General features: G+C 37.8%; 1 protein-coding gene across 1 annotated transcript in view; it reads left to right on the plus strand.

The window, feature by feature from the left end:
- Positions 1-19,877, plus strand: part of Nme8 (NME/NM23 family member 8) — a 75,610-nt gene that overhangs the window by 199 nt on the left and 55,534 nt on the right. The window contains exons 3-9 of the mRNA XM_047562479.1: positions 153-259; positions 5,385-5,456; positions 11,628-11,744; positions 12,401-12,467; positions 13,555-13,625; positions 16,137-16,229; positions 17,515-17,708. Of these exons, the coding sequence (XP_047418435.1) occupies positions 153-259; positions 5,385-5,456; positions 11,628-11,744; positions 12,401-12,467; positions 13,555-13,625; positions 16,137-16,229; positions 17,515-17,708 (721 nt within the window). The remainder of the gene's footprint in view (positions 1-152; positions 260-5,384; positions 5,457-11,627; positions 11,745-12,400; positions 12,468-13,554; positions 13,626-16,136; positions 16,230-17,514; positions 17,709-19,877) is intronic.

Consider the following 19,877-nt stretch of genomic DNA (forward strand, 5'->3'; position numbering starts at 1 on the left):
CAGGGGTTTGGCCCAGTGAACTTCCAGGCAGCTTGCCGAGTCCTCTCCCCACTGAAATTCTGCCATCTTTGCCCTGGTGGGGGAATCCCATGGGGATATGCCTATTCTAGATTCTTTGACTCTGTTCTTTCATAAATATTATCATCTTCTAGTAATCGATGTTTACCAAGCCTGGTGTGGACCTTGCAAAGCAGTGCAACCTTTATTCAGAAAATTGAAAAATGAGATCAACGAAGACGAAATTCTGCATTTTGTTGTTGTAAGGATTTCATTTTCATTGAACTACTGTTCTCTTGTTATAGTGAGTGTTTAAGTACCCTCTAATCATTTAAGTATTGTCTTAATTTAAAAACCTGTCAGTTTTTCAAAATAGATGTTTACTTTGCAGTTTTACTATACAGTTCTACCACATCTGAAAATGAATGTGGTTTTTATCTGATTCCTAAATGTCGAGGTTACACGCCTTGACTGTAAAGATTAGAAAAGTGTAACAATGGATACCTGTCTACTGACTTGTTTCATATCACCTGACCCTCATATTCAGTGTGCGCCCCTTAAAAGAAGGCCTGCAAAAGCTGTTTGTTCAGTATCATGCCGGGTATTTATCCATTGTCAATTTTTTTCTTTCATTAAAACAATATAAATTCATACTGATGTTATTTTGCAGCAGTTTTTGGTTCACAGCCAAACTGGCAGGAAGTACAGGCTTCCTTATCTCTACACACACACAGCCTCCTCCACTATCAAAATCTGGCACCAGAGTGGTACATTTGTTAAAATCAGCAAACCTACCTTAAAACAGCGTTTTCCCCCAGCCGGATTAGGATTCACTCCTGGTGCTGATTCCTCTGTGGGGTTTAGCAAATGTGTAATGGCAGGTGTCCACCATTACAGTATCAAACAGAACAGCTTCACAGCTCCAGCAGTCCTCTGACTCCACCTCTTCAGCCCTCCCTCTCACCCAATCCCTAGGAACCCAGGGATTTTCCAGAATATCATCTAGTTGGAATCAGAAGTTATGAGGCCTTTTCAGATGGGCGTCCTTCACTTTGTAAAACACATTTAAGCTTTTTCCATGTCTTTTCATGACTTGGTATCATTTCTTCTTAGTATTGTATAACCTTCCGTCGACTAGATATACTTCAGTTTATCCAGTTCACCTTCTGAAGAATGTCTTGACTGTTTCCATGTTTTGGCCTTTTTGAGTTAACTTCTGCTATAAACTTCCTGTTTTTTGTGTTGATATGTTTTCAGCCTAATGTGGGTAACTCTCTTTCGTTTTATAAGAAACTGCCAAACTGTCCTCCTAATGGCTGTGTCATTTTTATTCTCACAAGCAATGAGTGGTGGGTTTTCCTGCTCCACATCCTTGCCAGCATTTGGTGATATCAGGGTTCTGAATTTGGGTCATTCTAATAAAGATGTGGTGATCTCTCTCTATCTCTCTCCCCGCTTTTTTTGTACTGGGGATTGAACTCAGGGTTGCTTTACCCACTGAACTACATCCCCAACCCTTTTAATTTTTTTCTTTTGAGACAAGTCTCACTAAGCTGTTGAAGCTTGCCTGGAACTTGCAATCCTCCTGTTTTAGTCTGCTGAATCCCAGGGATTATTGGCATGTGATATCCTGCCTGGCTCCTTGTTGTTTTAACTCTCATTTCTCTGAAGACATGTGATGTGGAATAACTTTTCATATGCTTACTTGCCATCTGTTTTTTCTTTTTTAAAAAACAGGTGTCTAATAATGTCTTTGGCTCATTTTTTCATCTAATTTTCTGTTTTCTTGTTATTAATGTTTAAACTTCCTTTGTGTATTTTGATTAACAGTACTTTGTCAAATATGTCTCTTGCAAATATTTTCTTACAGGTGTGGCTTGTGTTTTCATTCTCTGAGCTTTGCAGGATTTAAAAGGCAAGATTCTGTAACAACCTGCTTCACTCATGTTTATTTATTTAAACGTGTATATCTTGTTTTTATCTTCTTTTATTTTTATTGTTTTATCTATTCAGTTATACATGACAGCAGAATGCATTTTGATTCACTGTACACAAATGGAGTACAACTTTTCATTTCTCTGGTGGTACATGATGTAAAGTCACACTATTTATGTAATCATACATGTACATAGAGTAATGATGTTTGTCTCATTCCACCATCTTTCCTTTCCCCCACCCCACCCCTCCCCTCATTTACCTCTACACAATCCAACGTTCCTCCCTTCTTCCCTTACCCACCCCCTCCCGGTTACGTATCAGCATCCACTTATCAGACAAAACATTCCAGGCCACCTTCTTTTAAAAAGCTGGGATGTGATTTGATTTCGATTTGAAATCTAAATCTGTATTTGAATCAAACCTAGATTTGATTCTTGGCAAAGAGGAAAAACAAAGTTCAGAGAGTAGAAAACAGGAGCTGAAGTGGATTTTGCATGTGATCAACCAGGGTTGGCATAAGTTAGAAGTCAATATTGGAAGTGTCCAGTAGTTGGCAGATGGGGTCACAGAGAACTGAGGAGCAGAAAATTCTTTGGGGAGCCTAACATTACCATGTCTTTATTATGAAATAAATTTTCTGTGTTCTTTTTCCTGTTTTTAAAATAAAAACACTTGAGCATCCTGGGAAATCTGTCTGAAAAAAGTAGGAGTACAAGTTCACAGGCTAAAGGTAAAGGGAAACTTCAGTATCTATTGGAAAACTGAGGCGAAGGCAGAGAAGCTAGCAACAGGCAGGCTCCCTGCTCACCTGTCAGTCTACTGGAAGCCCACCTGTTAGAGTATCTGGAAAGAAACTTTGAGCATAGGAAAGTTAGGTAAGGGATCTTTAGACAAGCAGGAAGCAGAATTTGATGCTGTGCTAGGTCAGAGTCATTAAATCCCTGCTGTTTATAGAGTCTGAGTTGGAGCATAGCAGGGGTATGAAGGTGCACTGCACACTATGTGAAAGCTGGTGGTGGGGGGATGTGTGGAAGAACACTCCATCTAGGCTTCCGTCAGCACAGCACCTCCAGGAGAGGAGAGCTGATAGTAGAGATGATAGTGAAGACAGTGCTTCCCAGCGTCCTGAGGCTGTGTCCACCCAGCAGCACCTGGGAATACAGAATCCCTCAGCTTGATTCATAGGAATTGATATATTCATTAATATAGCTAACCAACTGTACTGTACATTTTTTTCCTACATGTTCCCTGTTCAAAATATTAGCATGTATTGAATTTTAACAAAAAATGCGCACAGTTTTTCTTCTGGTGTGTTTGTATTCACTCAAAAATCATGTATTCCCATAGATTGATGCTGTTTTTATGAAATGATGTGCCCCAAATAGGTGGAAAACAAAATATTCTTTCCAAACCTGTTATGAGCAAAAATGGAGGGGCGCCCTCTGCTGGTCCTTTTATTTTCTGCCGTTAACCAAGGAAAAGGACCGTTTTTGTTTTTTGTTTTTAATTATGTGTTAGTTATACAGAAAGGGTTTCATTGTGGTATATTTGTACATACAAATAACACACTTTAAGCATATTCACCCTTCCATCACCCTCTTCCCCATCTTTATGAAAAGGTAAATTTATGTCCAAAATTAAAATGTATGAGGTTAATCACCAAGTAAAATCACAGAGTTGAATAATTAGTACATATATTTTTTTGCTATGTATCTTTAAAAAATAATAACATTAAATATTATAGATATATAGTTATCCTTTAGACTCCAGATGGATTGGTTCCAGGACCTCTGTGGATACTAAAATCCAAGGATGCTTATGTTCCTTACATAAAATGATTTAACATTTGCAAATAATCTATGCACTTTAAATCATATCTAGATCACTTATAACATCTAATAAAATGGAAGTACAATGTAATTAGTTGAATTGTATGTTTCATTGTTTAAGAAATAATGACAAGGAAAAAAATTGTTTATGCTCAGTACAGATGCATTTTTTTTCTGTTTTCCATCTCCAGTTGGTTGAGTCTGTGGATTCAGATCCCATAGATATGGAAAGCTGACTATATATGTTAAAAATATACACATATATTAGCATGATATATGATATGATACATACATGTGAAATCAATATTTGTCATAGTTATTAAATTATTTAGTTCTTAATACTTTATGATAATACAAGCAATTTAATGATCCTTAGACTACTTTGAAATATAATCTTTGCTTCCTGTATTTAAAAATTATTGATTAGTTCCTTTCAGTCTCTTCTTATTTCTTTTTAAAACAGTTAAAAATTTTGCTTAAAAGAAAATTATATAGAATCCAATATGCTGAAGAGAGATGATAGCATAGCCCTCTTGCTCATTCAGGTTCAGGTGAATTGGCTTCTCTTAACCATCCTGGAAAGCTACTGGCAACCGCCAGAAATTCCAGTTTGAAAACCATTGTCTTATGCTACCTCAAATAATGACTCTGGACAACATGGTTGCCCCCAAATTCACATATGGAAAACCAAATCCCCAATATGATGGCATTTGGATATGAGGTCTTCAGATAGATCAATGCCCTTGTTAAAAGAGGAGACATGAGATCTCTTCCAAATGTGGACCTTCCCAGAATAAAGGCCTGCACCAAGAATCAACCTCAATGGCACCCTGATCTCAGATTTCCAACCTCTAGAACTGTGAGAAATATTTGCTTGCTTTGAAGCCACCCAGTCTGTGGCAATTTGTTATAGCAGTCTGAAATCTTGAAGATGCCTCACTCTGATGGCTGGATCAGCAGGTGCTGTTAGTAAGGAGGAGGACACTTATTTAATATATAGTTGTTCATAATCAGCTTAGGGCAACTTGAAGTTTGTGAGAAAATTTTAAGAAAATTGCAAATATAAAAAATGAAAACCTTCAAAATTTGACTGCCAGTTCATTAAAGAAGCATTTGTGAGCTCCTTGTAGTATGGCCCTGTGACTGATGCCAGGGGAGGGTGGAGATAACATTGTGGATGTGGTATATGCTCTATCCACACTGTGCTCTCCTTACACAATGGGTGAAGCAGGCCCACCTCCATCCTCAGAGGGGAATCAAGTGCAGTGTGGAGCAAGAAATGATTTGTAGCAGGACTGAGTAAGAGAGACTCATTGGAGAAAGTATACTTGAGCTGGGTTGAAAATGAAGGCAGGGCCAAGCATCGAGGAAGGAAAAGACCAAGAAATGATTCTGATGGAAGGCTGGGTAAAGGGGAAGAGTGAGAGCGAAGTTGGTGACAAATGATGCAGGGCTTGAATTCCTACTCTATGCAATTTGATCCTTAATGCAACTATACCATACCCAGAAAATGTTGCAGTAAACATAGAAATCGTCTCTCTACATTGTTTCAGCAGTAGAGTGTACTAAATGACTTGGATATAGTTTTTCATTATATAAAACATGTACTCTTTTTTCCAGGCAGAAGCTGACAACATTGTGACTTTGCATTCATTTAGGGATAAATGTGAACCTGTTTTTCTCTTTAGTCTTGTGAGTATAACATTTATTATCTCAATTGCATTATTATATTCCAGTTTGCAGTCAAAGAGCAACAGGCATTGTGAAATTGCCATGGAAATGTTTGCTGATGATAGTAATTGCATCGTGTTTCCCTTATCTCTGCTTCTCTATTAATACTTTTTATAATATGACCTCAGGAGCTTGTTAAGGATTGAAGAGCTTAGGCAATACCACACTGAGTTAATCAGAGAAAAGAAAACCAAAATGATGTTAACCTTAACTAAATAAATCATCAGATTTGTATGATGAAATGGTTATAGGAGTAAAAACTAGAAATTTCTCAAATACCTTGTGGAGAAAATTGGCTATAAATATTCATGTATACTCATCCTAGAAACTACTGCATGATATTATTTTGTAACACATATTACTTTTAACTTTGTATTCACAAATGCCTAGAAAGAAGACAGGAGGATATTCACCAAAAATTTTATTGTAATTTTCTGTGTTTGGAGAAGGGATGCATATTTTTCCTTCTTTAATCTTTAACCATCAGAAAAACATAATCGCTATTTTATAAAAGTGGAGTCTATAGTTAAGTGCTAAGTTGTGTATGGTTGCTACAGTCAAAGAACCCAGATGATCGTCTTTTAAAGGAGATGGATGGGAACTGGGATAGTGTGGGATAATTACTTTCCATATTAAAATAACCATTAAAAACATTTCTTGGAGGTACATTCTGATTCTTTTAAACAATACTCTTGCAACTCTTTCTAGGAAGTGAATTACTAGATTAATTGGATAAGAAAAAAATACATGGTAGTTCCTGCTCTAAGTTGAATATGTAGGAGTTGATTTAGATGACACATCAACCCCCTGTTCATTCTGAGTCATAGTTTGCTGACCCCTGGCTTAGACGTAGTTGAGGGAAACAGATTGAGTGACTACACAAAGGAAGAGATGAACTTGGTGCAGTTAGAAGCCTGGGACCAAGACTGGGAAGAGGGGTCCCATTGGGAATCAGGAGCTCTGGGTGACATCACTTGGCCATCTGAGTCAGGTCTGATCAGGATGCCCTGCCCACTCTCCTGAAATAGAAGGTCAGGCCGTGTTTACCCCCTGCAATCAGTGCCCAAAGTGTAAGTAGGTGTCCCCTCCCAGCATGTGTGGCCCCTTCTCCGGCCACACATACACACACACTCATGCCTCTCCTGACCAAGTTCTCCAGTTCTCCTCCTGTGTTATGAACGGTTCCACTGCAGGATATCTGGAACTGATTTCGGCAGTTAGCAAATTCCCAGGATCTTTGACCCTGTCTCCAAGCTTTTGCTTTCCTCACTTGAATTACCTTAAACTTAGCTCCTTTAGTAGGCCATTTTACCTGCAGCCCACAGGTGGGGAGGTTTTGTTGTTTGTTTTTCAAATTGTGTTTCTTAAATCTAGGAATGAAAGGTGTCTGTTGCTTCCTCTCACTTCTTCAATGACTTTCTTTTCCTTCTTATTAGAGGCCCGTTACATTTAACTACATCTTTTCTCTCCATCTCACTCCTTTCACTTACTGACCTTCAAATCATTACTTTTTCTTTTTTTCTTTCTTTCTTTTTTTTTTTTTTTTTTTTTTGGTATCAGGGATTAAACCTAGGGGTGCTTAACCTTTGAACCATATCCCCAGTGTTTTTTTGGTGTGTGTGTGTGTGTGTGTTTATTTAGAGACAGAGTCTCGCTAAGTTCCTTAGAACCTGGCTAAGTTGCTGAATCTGGCTTTGAACTCAAGATCGTTCTGCCTCAGTCTCCCATGTGGCTGGGATTATAGGTGTGCACCACTACCTCCGGATGTTTCCCACATTTTTATTGGTGCATTATAGTTGTACATATTGATGGGATTTGTTGCTATATAGTTGTACATGCACACGAAATAATGATATATTTTGGCCAATATCACTCCTCCTCCCTCTCTTCCTCCTATTCCTGGGTCCCTTTCCTCTACCAATCAACCTTGATTTTTAGGAGATCCACCCCCACATTTGTTTTCCTTTTTTCTCTCTAGCTTCCACATGAGAAAACATACAACCCTTAACTTTCTAAGTTTGACTTATTGCACTTAACACAATGCCTCTACTTCCATTCATTTTCTTGCAAATGCCATAATTTCATTTTTTTCTTTATGGTTGAATAAAACTCCCTTGTGTATGTATACCACATTCTTTTTATCCATTCATCTGCTGATGGACACCTAGGCTGGTTCCATAGTTTGGTTATTGTGAATTGTGCTGCTGTAATCATAGGTATGCATGTTTCACTGTAGTAATAGGTTTTTAACTCTCCAGGATAAATACCAAGAAGTGGTATAGCTGGATTATATGGTGGTTCCATGACTAGTCTTTTGAGAAACCTCCATAACTGATTTCCATAGTTTCTGTACTAATTTACAGTCCCACAAGTGTAGAAGTATTCCTTTTTCTCCACATCCACTCCAGCAATTATTATTATTTGCATTCTTGATGACTAGTGTGAGATGAAATCTCAAGTGTAATTTTGATTTGCATTTTCCTAATTGCTAATAATGTCATACATTTTTTCGTGTATTTGTTGGCCATTTGTATTTCTTCTTTTGAGTAGTGTCTGTTTAGTTCATTTACCCATTTATTAATTGGGTTATTTGATTTTTTTGGTGTAAAATTTTTTGAGCTCTTTACATATTCTAGATATTAATCCTCTGTCAGAACAGTAGCTAGCAAAGATTTTTCTCCCATTCTGTGGGTTCTCTCTTCACATTCCTAATTGTTTCCTTTGCTGTGCAGAAGCTTTTTTAATTTTATGCCATCCCATTTATCAACTCTTGGCATTTTTCCTGAGCTTTAGGGGTTCTATTGAGAAAGTCTTTGCCTATGCCTCAAAGCTGAAGTGTTGACCTTACATGTTCTTCTAGGAGTTGCATAGTTTCCGGTCTAATTCCTTAGGTCTTTGCTCCATTTTGAACTGATTTTTGTGCAACGTGAGAGATAAGGGTCTAGTTTCATTCTTCTACATGTGGATAGCCAGTTGCCCCAGCACCATTTGTTTAAAAGGCTGTCTTTTCTCCATTGTCTGTTTTTAGCACTTTCATCAAAGATCTGATGACTGCAGATGTGTGGATTTGTCTCTGTGTCTTCTATTCTGTACCATTGGTCTGTGTCTGTTTTTATGCCAGTACCATGCACTTTTTGTTACTATAGTTCTGTAATATGACGTGAAGTCAGGTATTGTGTGTTGTGATGCCTCCAGTGTGATTTTTTTTTGTCTTAGAATTGCTTTGGCTGTTCTGGGTCTTATATTCTTTCGAATTAATTTCAGAACTATTTTTTCTAGTTCTTAGAATAATGTCATTGGTATTTTAATGGGAATTGTGTATTACTTTTTGTTTTATGGCCTTTTAAATAATATTGATTCTGCCTGTCCATGAACATGGGAGGTCTTTCCCATGTTCTGAGGTCTTTAATTTCTTTCTTCAGTGTTTCGTATTTTTCATCATAGAGGTCTTTCACCTCCTTGCTTAGGTGATTTATTCTTAGGCATTTTTTTTTTGAGGCTATTGTGAATGGAATTGTTTTCCTGATTTTTTTTCTCAGCAATCTGTTGTTGGTGTATAGGAAAACTGTTGATTTTTGTATGTTGACTTTGTAACCTGCTACTTTGCCAAGTTTATTAACTCTAGCAATCTTTTGGTGGAGATTTTGGATCTTCTGAGTAGAATCCCATTGTCATCTGCAAACAGTGATAATTTGACTTCTCCCTTTCCTATTTTTATCCCTTTTATTTACTTCCCTTGCCTAATTGCTCTGGCTAGAATTTCTAGCACTATCTTAAATAGGAGTGGTGAGAATGTACATTCTTATCTTGTTCCAGATTCAAATCATTTTTGCTGATGACCGAAGACTTTGGTATGTGGTTCAAATTCTTATTCTCAAAATCAAGTCCTTTCAGCATCCCGGGGACCTCAGTATCCACATTGGCAACCCACACTTCATCCTGGCCTTTCCATTTTTTTTACCTCCTTCCCACTAATGGACATTTCTCCTACAAGTTCATGTTCATGTACTCATTCTTGTATTCATTTCTCTGATATCTTTATCACCCCTTGTTCCACATCCACAACCACAAATCTAAAAATCTCATTTTCTGACCACAAATCTGTCATCAGGCTTATTGCTTCTTCATTAAAACATTCTGATAATGACTCTTGGTATTGGTCAGTTTTCCTAGCTGATAATACATTCACTCCAGCAAGTTTGAGCAGGAAATGCTTTTCTCACCATAACTGTTGAAAGATTTATTTTAATGGGACATGGCAATTAGAGTTTCAGTTTTCCTTTAAATGTTTCTCAACTGGATCCTTCTCACTGGCCTTTTAACATTGATTATATCTTTTCAATTGAAATTAATACCCTTTTTGATGTTATGATGCCATATCTTTTTCTACCTACCACCCCTTTTTCCTTGTATGTAAATTTCTCCAAAAATATGAATATTTATATTTGCTTTTTTCTTCTGGTCCCATTAATTCCTCAGTTCATTCATTCTGACTTCTGTCTGATATTCCACCAAAATGGCTGTTGCTGATGTATCCAGTCACCACCGCCCTGTGGTTAAATACAATGGGCACTTTTAGGTGTTCCTCACTGTATCCCTCAAATGTCTTTCTACGGTAACCATGCCCTCCTTTCAAAACATGTGCTTCTTTTTATTTGTGTGACTTGGTTTTTCTTTCACTTTCCTGGATGCTGTTTCCCTTCATCTCCTCTGTAGGTTCACCCTTCCTTATTCAACTATTTGATATTGACACTCTCCTTAGAACATTCCCTCCATGTACACTTGCAGTTATCCTTATCTATCAAGAACTCAAGTTTTCATCTTTAGATAATTCCTGTACTCTGAACTCCTGACTTGCATGCCCAACTGGTGCCTTGACATCTCTTCTTGGCTTTCTCAAAGTCATCTTACAATGAACTTCTCTAACACCAGGCTCTTGTCCCCACAAAAGTGGTCTTCTCCCAGTGTCTCCTCACTTGGAAAATGACAGTATAATCCATAATTTATCCAGTCTTCAAAGGTTCTCTTTAGATCCCACCCAATCCAAACTACACCTTGGACCTGTCGTTTCACTGCCCAATTTTCTCACATTTGTCTACCTCTTTCTGCCGTTTCCATCTCCACCACTTCTGCTGTAAGCTGAGCAATCTCTAGAGTAGTTCCTACATTGTATACACATGTCTTCTCTTGCTCTGCATCTTCCCTTTCTCCATACAGTGGAGAACATAATCTTTACAAATAATAATTCTACTTGTGGTCAAAACCTGTTGAAATACTCCAGTAGTTTCCAAGTGCATTTAGGATGAAGGCTGCATCCTTCTGCAGCTCCAAGGCTCTGCGTGTCTGGCTCCCCCTAAGTGCTGGGCTTCATGTCCTACCAAACTCACCCTCACCTTCTTTGGCAAGCCTCCTCACTTACTGTGTTTCCTTCTAGCTGTGCATCTGCTATTCCTTCTTCTTCTTATGGTCTTCCTTCTTCTTTTCACTTTGCTTTCTCTTACCCATCATATTTTAAACCAAGAATCACTTCTTGAGATTGAGAGGTACTTTTCCGGATCTGCTTGACCAGGGCACATTCTGGTAGGTGCTCTGAAGTGCTTTGCAACCCTTAGTGGTACCCATCACAGTTCCTAATTCACACGTGTTTGTGGTATGGGGGTTGTATTTTTTTGTTTTTTGTTTTTATGCTGTTCAATTAGTTTATGAGGCCTCTTATTCCATGTCATCCTGCCAGCTATCACGCCAAGAAACAGATGCTTAGTAACTATGAATTGAAAGACAGTCAAAAGGGGAAATAACTTGGGAGGGTAATGTTGGGAGCTTGTCCAGGATCTCTCACATTAAAGCAAGAGAGGCAAGAGAGTGCTCCTATCTAGTGATGGAACAGTGCGGGAGGGTGCTGGCATTCCCTGGGAGGTAGGAGGTCAGACAAGTTGGAGGTAGAACCCAAAGAATTGGGTTTATCAAATTAATAAAACCTTCACACTATTAATATCTTACTTAAAAATGACTGATTATGATTCCTTAAAGATCAGTGAGGATAAGGGGCAGGGAGGGCAACCTGGTTCAGATTATGTGTTAATTCTTAACTTATTCTGAAAATGAGAGTTTCTTCCATGTTTTCCCTTGTAGAATGGAAAAATTATTGCAAAGATTGAGGGTGCAAATGCACCCCTTATTAATAGAAAAGTAACTAACTTGATCGATGAAGAGAAGAAGATTGTAGCAGGGGAAATGGTTCGCCCTCAGGTAACACTATGAATGAATGGCTATTTTAATTTTTAAAATGCATTACCTTTCTCCTATTTTCCTAAAGCATTTTTTTCCTAACTTCATGTGTTAGTTAACTTCCCGTTACTGTGACAAAATACCTGAGGTAATCAACTCATAAGGAAGAAAGGTTTATTTTGGCTCACAGTTTCAGAGGTGTCAGTTCCAGATCTCTTGGCACTGTTTGTTGCTTTGGACCTGTGGTGAAACAATAAATCCTGGCTGGAGCCTGTGGTGGAGCAAAACTACTCACCTTGTGGAGGCTGGAAAGTGAAAAAGAGAGAAGAGGAAGAGATTGGAGTCCCAGTGCTCTTCACACACCAGTGACCTAACTCTCTCTAACTAGACCCCACCTCTTAAAGGATCCACCAGCACAAGGGCTGAGGACAAAGCCCTTAACACATAGGCCTTTGAGAGTTACTTATCCAAACTGTAATGCTTTATAACTATCTAGGTGCCTAAATGTTATGGCCTTTCTGGGAAGCATTTGGGCTTTGTGAATCAAAGGCACCTTTCTACTCTACCTTCTTCTATTCATTGGATTATCAATATTGATTAGAAACAAAAAAAGTTCTAAATATTCTTTCACCATCAGATTAACAGAACTGTGTCTTACTTGCACTTTTCCTTCACAGTATGATGAAATTTTGCTCAAGGACTTAGATTCAGAAGAGGCAGGGGAAGGACATGATGGTAATGTTGGTAAGTAAATTTACTTCAAGTAATGGGAATGGTTTTCTGTACCTGGGTGCTTATTACAGCATTACTTGTGGCAAAAGTATTTGGTAACAATATCAATGTTGATCAATAAGGGTGGATAAGTAATGATGCCTGCCTTGCAAGACTTGGTTATTAAAAGGCACCCTCTTCTGCTCCTCTGGCCTCAAAGTTTATGTAGGACAATTAGCTTCTATCTCCTGTAACTAATGTGGACAGCAGTGTATTGTTTCTTTTTTTTTTTTTTAATTTTTGTTTTGAGACAGCATCTCACTAAATTTCTGAGGGCCTTGCTAAGTTGCTGAGGCTGACCTCAAACTTAACCATCCTCCTGTCTCAGCCTCCTGAGTCACTGGGATTATAGTTGTGTGTCACCATACCCAGCTCTATACTTCATCTTTCATCATCTTCCAAACGCTTGTGAAAATAATAATTATTTCCTTGATGACAATGCCTTGGTTTCCTTTGCATTTAACAATTCCATGCATTCTCTGAATTCCGTGCACACATGTGTGTGTGTGTGTGTGTGTGTGTGTGTGTGTGTGTGTGTGTATTCATTCTCTGGAGGCAGCAAGAGCAAATAGCTACACTCAGTGAGCTAGTTTGCAGTAAAAGTTTGTCATAGGAATGTAGATAAATTTATAGGTGGTAATTCTTTTCATTTTCAGTCTTTTCTTGCATAGTGCATGGTTGAAACTTTATTCACTGGTGATACTGAGAGCTACCTAGATCATAGATGTGTTTCTAATGTATGTGAATTACATTAAAACCACCACAGCCCATTTAATTGATTTTTACCTCCTGCTTAAGAACTCTCATGAATGTTTCCCTTGCACGTGAATTTAAGAACTGTGTTTTGATTCCAAGTGCCTCAAAAAGATACAAACGATCTTATTAGTTGAAGCACCATCGAAGCTACCAATGGGAATTGAAGTGGCATAATAAGATGCAAAGCTATCAATGGTCAAGTATTCACAGGGCATTAGGAATTTACATTTCTAATTGTCTGATGCTTCATTATCCTGATTTTGTGCCAAGAAAATTAAATTCTCTTTTTTTTTCTTTCTAACAGAACATTATTGTATTACTATTATCAAACCTGATGCTGTGATTAGTAAGAAAGTTCTGGAAATTAAAGAAAAAGTAAGTGCTATTTGGAAAAGTAAGTAGTATTCGCCAACAGCATTTCAAATTAATTGCAAAATAATAATACATTAATTGTCAGTTTGAGGATAAGTTTGTCATTTAGAATAAAAAACACAATGAACTGCTTCCTGGTATTAGGTCCCACTAAAGGCTTTGAGCATTCTGTCTTTACAAAGTCTCCATTTAATATGCATCCTCCTTTTAAAATACCTACTCCATCAACATCTCATTAAATTGTAAAAATTGCCATATTGAATTGAAGCAAATACTCTTGTTATTTAACTATTAGCCATGCAGTTCTGTTATAAATTCACACTAACTTGCTTTATTCCCTGTATGTTGTTACCAATATATGGTTCTTTTCAATAAACAATGGCCTAAGAAATGATTAATGTTTTGCTTTAGAGCCGAACTAAATCTTTTATAAAATATATAAAAAGCCAGGCACAGTGACCTATGCCTGTCATCCCAGTGGCTTGGGAAGCTGAGGCAGGAGGATCAAGAGTTCAAATCCAGCCTCAGCAACTTAGTGAGGCACTAAGCACCTCAGTGAGACCCTGTTTCTAAATAAAGTATAAAAAATGCCTAGAGATGTATCTCAGTGGTTAAATGCCCCTGGGTTCAATCCCTGGTACAAAAAAATTTTATGTGTGTAATATATTTACATACATACATATGTGTGTATAGTATATATATGTGAATATATGTATTTATATATATTTTCATATACATATGAAAGGTACACTCCAATTTTGAGGTTAGCAAACTGTTCCTGTAATGGATCAAATACTACTTTCAGATTGGTCTGCACAGTGTCTCCAACAGTGCAAAAGTGAATGGGCGTGGCTGTGTTCTCATAAAATGTATTTACAAAAAAGAGCAATGGGCCATGTTTTGTCAGCAGCCTGTAGTTTTCCAAGCCCTGAACTTAGTGTTGAGACAACAAAATCATATTGAAATTTGAAGGAATATTGCATGTGGAATAGAAGAGGTCACATAGGGAGCTATGTGAGGAGGGACTGGACATCTCTTGATGAACTTCCTATCATGCAGGTGATAGAATGTATTCTATTTGTTCCATTTTTGTGTTGATTTAGTTAATATCACTTTCTAAGGTATGCCCTTTTTCTCCAGATTCTAGTATGTATGTGGAGGACTGGAGCAGCACCTAACTACCCTATTCCTTCATATATTAGCTATTCTTCATTGAGTGTTTCAAAAATAGTATCACATATCAATGGTTTATTGTTCCTTATTTTTTAATAGCCATAATTGTGAATATTTTCAAAATTGCCTGGTTCTTTCAGATGAGGCAATATTATTAATCATCATTACATCTGAATTTTTTTGTTTCTGGTATGATATCAGAGATGTAATGAATGTCGGCTAAATAACCCTCCTCTCTGCAGTACAGTAAAAGCTGTGTAACAGGACAGAAAAAAACGTAAGGAATGTTTTGAATAAAAACAAATGAAAATGCTACATTTTAAAACTTCAGCAAGGGACATGTTATCAAGCCCAAATGGTGCTTGAATTTGATTTTCTGTTGTCAGTTGCTACATGACTTGACAAAAAAATTATTTCAACTTTTAAATGGGAATCAGTGAAGAGGGGGTCACTAAGATGTAAGTGATGCTCTGCAGTGTCAACAAAGATAATGGAACCAGTAGAATTTTTGTGTCTAACACTGAATCAGGATGCACCTTGTACTGGATACTTTCAAATCAAATTGAGGTGATGTTATTGGTAATAATTAATGTAATTTTTATTTAATCATTTAGTTCCTCATTGGGCTTGTCATATTTGCCTCAAAACTTTTCTTGGTAGGTTTTATTACATGTGAGTGACATGGAAACTGAATTTTTTCATTAAATATAATTTTCACTCAAACAAGTAAAACATGGCTAATTCTTAAATTCCTAATATCATAGATACTTCCGTTGCCTAAGGAGTTGGTTGTTTAAAAAGAAGGAGTAAGTTTTACTAGATTATGAGTTATGACCTTCAAAATTTAAAACATAAAGTTCAAACAACTTTGAATACAGTCAAGGAGTACTTATAAATATGTCTTTATGAATGATCCAGAAAGCTGTGATATTGCACTTGAAATTAAGTTTTTTTTTTTCTTTTTGTTACCAGATATTGAACCCAGGGGTGCTTAACCACTGAGTAACACCCCCAGCCCTTTTAAAAAAATTTTTATTAAGAGACATAGTCTTGCTAAGTTGCTTAGAAACTAAGTTGTTGAGACTGACTTTGAACTTATGATCCTTTGAGGCAGTTTCAATTGAATGGAAATATTTTGCAGTCCCTGGTTCAGGCTTTGCAAACTTGGATATCTAGGGGGCATCCAAGAACCTTCTCATATATTTCAGAGCCACTTCAAACCCAGTGCCCTAGGTCTTTACATTAATATCTGGGTGCTTTGTTAAGCACAGGAAGTAAACATCCTTAACTTGTTTTACCTGCATTCTCCATCGTGTCTGGTTCTGCTCTGTTTCATTGAAGATTCTTGAGGAGGGATTTGTCATAGAAGCAGAGGATGCAAGGATGCTCACTGAAGAACAAGTGAGGGACTTCTACAGTGGAATGGCAGACCAGGTAAGAAAAAAAAAAAGCCACTGTGTATTTAAACATATTCAAAAACAGTGATCCCTGTGAACTTCATTATAGAAAAGCAAACAGGAAGGTCTGGCCAACTAAGCTGCAGGGTTCCCTGACAGTATCCATATCTTGGTCAGGCCAAAGATGGTGACTTTGGGAAGATCTCCAGTAGAAATATTCACACTCTGGCAAAGCAGAATGGTTTGATTGTTTCCTTGGAATGAACTCCTCTTTTTTGTTATATCCTCTAGAAGTGTACCTCCAGTAAAGTCCCTTTTCTTCAGCTCTACAGGAATGGTTTTAAACCACTCTTAAAGTTCTTTTTCATGCAGATGGTGTTCATTTAAATTCTCTTTTGCCTAGGCAAATATGTTAAAGACAGCGCTGGAAAATATTAGAAAGTGCACTGACTTGGGGGTCAGGAGATCTAGTTCTAGAAACCCACTGTCCAATATAGTGGGCACTAGATACCTGTGGTCATTTGGCTTTAAATTCATTAGAAATAAATAATGTTTAAAACTCAGAGGCTTAGTTGCACTAATCACATTTCAAGTGTTCAATAGTCACATGCAGCTATTGTGTTGGAGAGTGCAGAAGAACGTGCTCCTCATCACAGAAATTCCATCTGATAGCAACTTGCAGAACTGTCTGCAATTTGAAGAACCACACCTCCTGGTTCCTTGTGTATAAAAATGTATAAAATGAAAGAGTTGAAGCAGGTGTATCAGCAGCAACTGTGAACCACTGAGAAAATCCATTTCATGAATTCCCCATGTGGGCTACTGAATCAGAAACATTGGGATTAAATTCCAGAACATTGTGCTTTAATAATCCCTGCACATGACTTGGAAACATCCTGAAGTTTGAAAATAGTTGTTAGACTATCTTTAAGATCAATTCCTGCAAGTTGTGGATTTCTGTTCTTCAAAAATGATTTTACAAAAAAAAAAAAAAAAAATGTCTTTACCTCTGTAATCCCAGGAACTCAGGAGGCTGAAAACTCATGAGGATAGAAAGTTTGAAGCCAGCCTGGGAAATTTAATGAGATCCTCTTCCAAAACAAAAAATTAAAAGGGCTGGAAATGTAGCTCAGTGGAAAGTGCCCCTGGATTTAATCCCCAGTGCTGAAAAATAAATGTCTTTACAAACAGGAGGTTTATGAGAATCACATTCCCTGGCTCTGGTGATCATGAGGAGAAGATTCCATTAGTCTTCATAGCTGCCAGTTTACCTAGTTCAGGTAATTATTGAATTATTTTATTTTTATCATTTTATTTTGCAGCCTGACTTTGAAGAGTTCGTGTCTTTCATGACAACTAACTTAAGCTACGTACTAGTTGTATCTCCAGGAATTGAAAAAACAGATTCCTTGGGAGAAATTCAAGCTTTGGAGACAGAACCTGACGAATCACCTGAGGATCTATCCGAGGCTGAAGTTAATGACACATCTGAAGTGACAGAGAAGAATAGGGACAGGTAACCAAGACAAATTAACTTATCATTTACGAATGTCATTAAATAATAAAAGTGTAATGTCCAAATAGCTCAAAACTTAAGTCCAAATGCTTTTATTTGGAAGCCACAGTATTTCTTCCAACCTCAAATATTATATATTCATAAACGGTGGGATTGTCCTAATACTTATGTAAGAACATTAGAAAAGCAAGAATTTTCCCAGTTTGTCTTTCTAAACCTTGAAAGAAGCCTGACATCATGACCAGGAGCTTGAAGGAAATCAAGTATAATCCCTCCCAACCCAGTATCCTCTCCATCTCTCCACATTCCCCTTCCACCTTCCATGCACCTTGAAGATATCTGGCATGCTGTTTTATTTAAGGCAATTCATGTTTATAAATTGCTGACAACAAAATAGTCATGCGTTTTTGTCAATGAATTTTTAAATCATTGAAAATGAACATAAAAATGTTTCAGAATACTGATTTTGTGTGCTGTTTTGTGTACCTATTGTTCCTGTGAAGAGACAGAGAATCCAGCATTTAACATAGTTGTGAAACCAGTGTTTTAAATAAGTCAGGTGAGCAGGAACATATTCAGAGTATCTGATTCTTGAAGCTTCATGGAGTGTGTCCCCCTGCTGCTCAGGAAAGCAACCCACTTAATTGCATTTTCTACTTGAGAACCTCCAGAACTTTCCTTGTTGTCTTAGTAATGAACTGTGGTAGCTTTTCTTGAGTAGCTACATCTGCTAGTTCTTAGCAGATAGGAGATAGGAGGAGATTCTAATACTGTTCTAAATTTTCAGCAGGAGAGAGGGGCTGATAAAAGATAAACCAACAGCTGGCTTTGTAAATGATAGTGGTTATTTTCAGGTACTTTTTTTTTTTTTTTAGGGTAAATGATAATACAAGGGCAGAGGGAAGCTTTGGATTGGGAGTATTGAGCTTAAGAAAATACAAGATTTTATACCAGAATTTTCGAGCCATTCAAAGAAAAATATCTTGTGAAACATTCCATCCACATTCCATTGGTACTCTTGCTCAGGTAGTAAGTTTCCATTACATCAAACTTGGAGAAGCAACTGCTTCCAATTGTTCAATCCCCACATAGCAGCATGAACAAAGTCAGCATTTTAATTGGCAGGATGGGAGTGAAATAGACTTATAAACCTTGCTTTGGAAAAGTCTGCAGTATTTTCTTTTTAAATTTAGGGATCCCATTTACCTTTGGCCTGTGTTTACCCTGAGCAGTAGCCACAAGCAGGCAGCATGGGATGGTGTAGAGCATGCTTTTCTTGCTCTTGTTTCTGTAGCTTGTTCTGGAGGGAGGGCCTTACAGGTGCTATAACTTCCTTCTGATACTTTTTTTTCTAAATACTTGAACACAGGGGCACTTTACCGCTGAGCTACATCCCCAGCCCTTTTTATTTTTTATGGTGAGACAGGTTCTTGCTAAGTTGCTGAGATGACCTCCAACTTGCTATCCCCCTGCCTCAACCTTCTGAGGCACAGGGATTGCAGGTGTGGCCACTTTGCCCAGTTCCCATCTGACATCTTTTAAATAGATCCAGAACCTAAAAGATTAAGGACGAAAACCTCTCCTGAGTAATTTGCACATTTGTTCACTTGTACTTTTTACTGCTCTCTTCCCCCTCTTAGAACCTCCTCACCTTCTCCTGTGGATAATAGGGGAGGGAGGGAGAGACAGAAGGGAAGTTAAAAGCAACACAATTGGACTGGGAATGATTGATGATCCCTTCCATGAACATAAGCTATGTCCAGGACCAGCCAGGGCAGCAGAGCCCAGGGGCTTTTCCAGGTTGGTTATTCCTGCAGAGACAAACACTCACAGCTTGTGAAACCATATGTTATGGGAAAACCTCCTCCATGCCAATGATGTAGTACCTGCTTCAATGGCTGGCTGAGAGGAGGGAGGGAGAGCCAGAAGCATATAGCACGATCACCCACATTTTACATTCACATTCCAGATTCCTACTGGAGGGTTTTTTACACATGATTTACAGTATCTATGCACATGTCTATCTCCTTAATTGGCCGTGTGTTAAGAAGTCAGAAGTCAATGTCATTTACTTGCTTTCCAGTATTCCTACAGATGAGGAAGGTGTGGTTCTGTTAGTCACACTGCCCAGAGTCATGCAGGTAGTTACTGGCAGAGTCTTTATGCATT

This window comes from Sciurus carolinensis, chromosome 8, assembly GCF_902686445.1.
Source record: "Sciurus carolinensis chromosome 8, mSciCar1.2, whole genome shotgun sequence".
Classification (NCBI taxonomy): domain Eukaryota; kingdom Metazoa; phylum Chordata; class Mammalia; order Rodentia; family Sciuridae; genus Sciurus; species Sciurus carolinensis.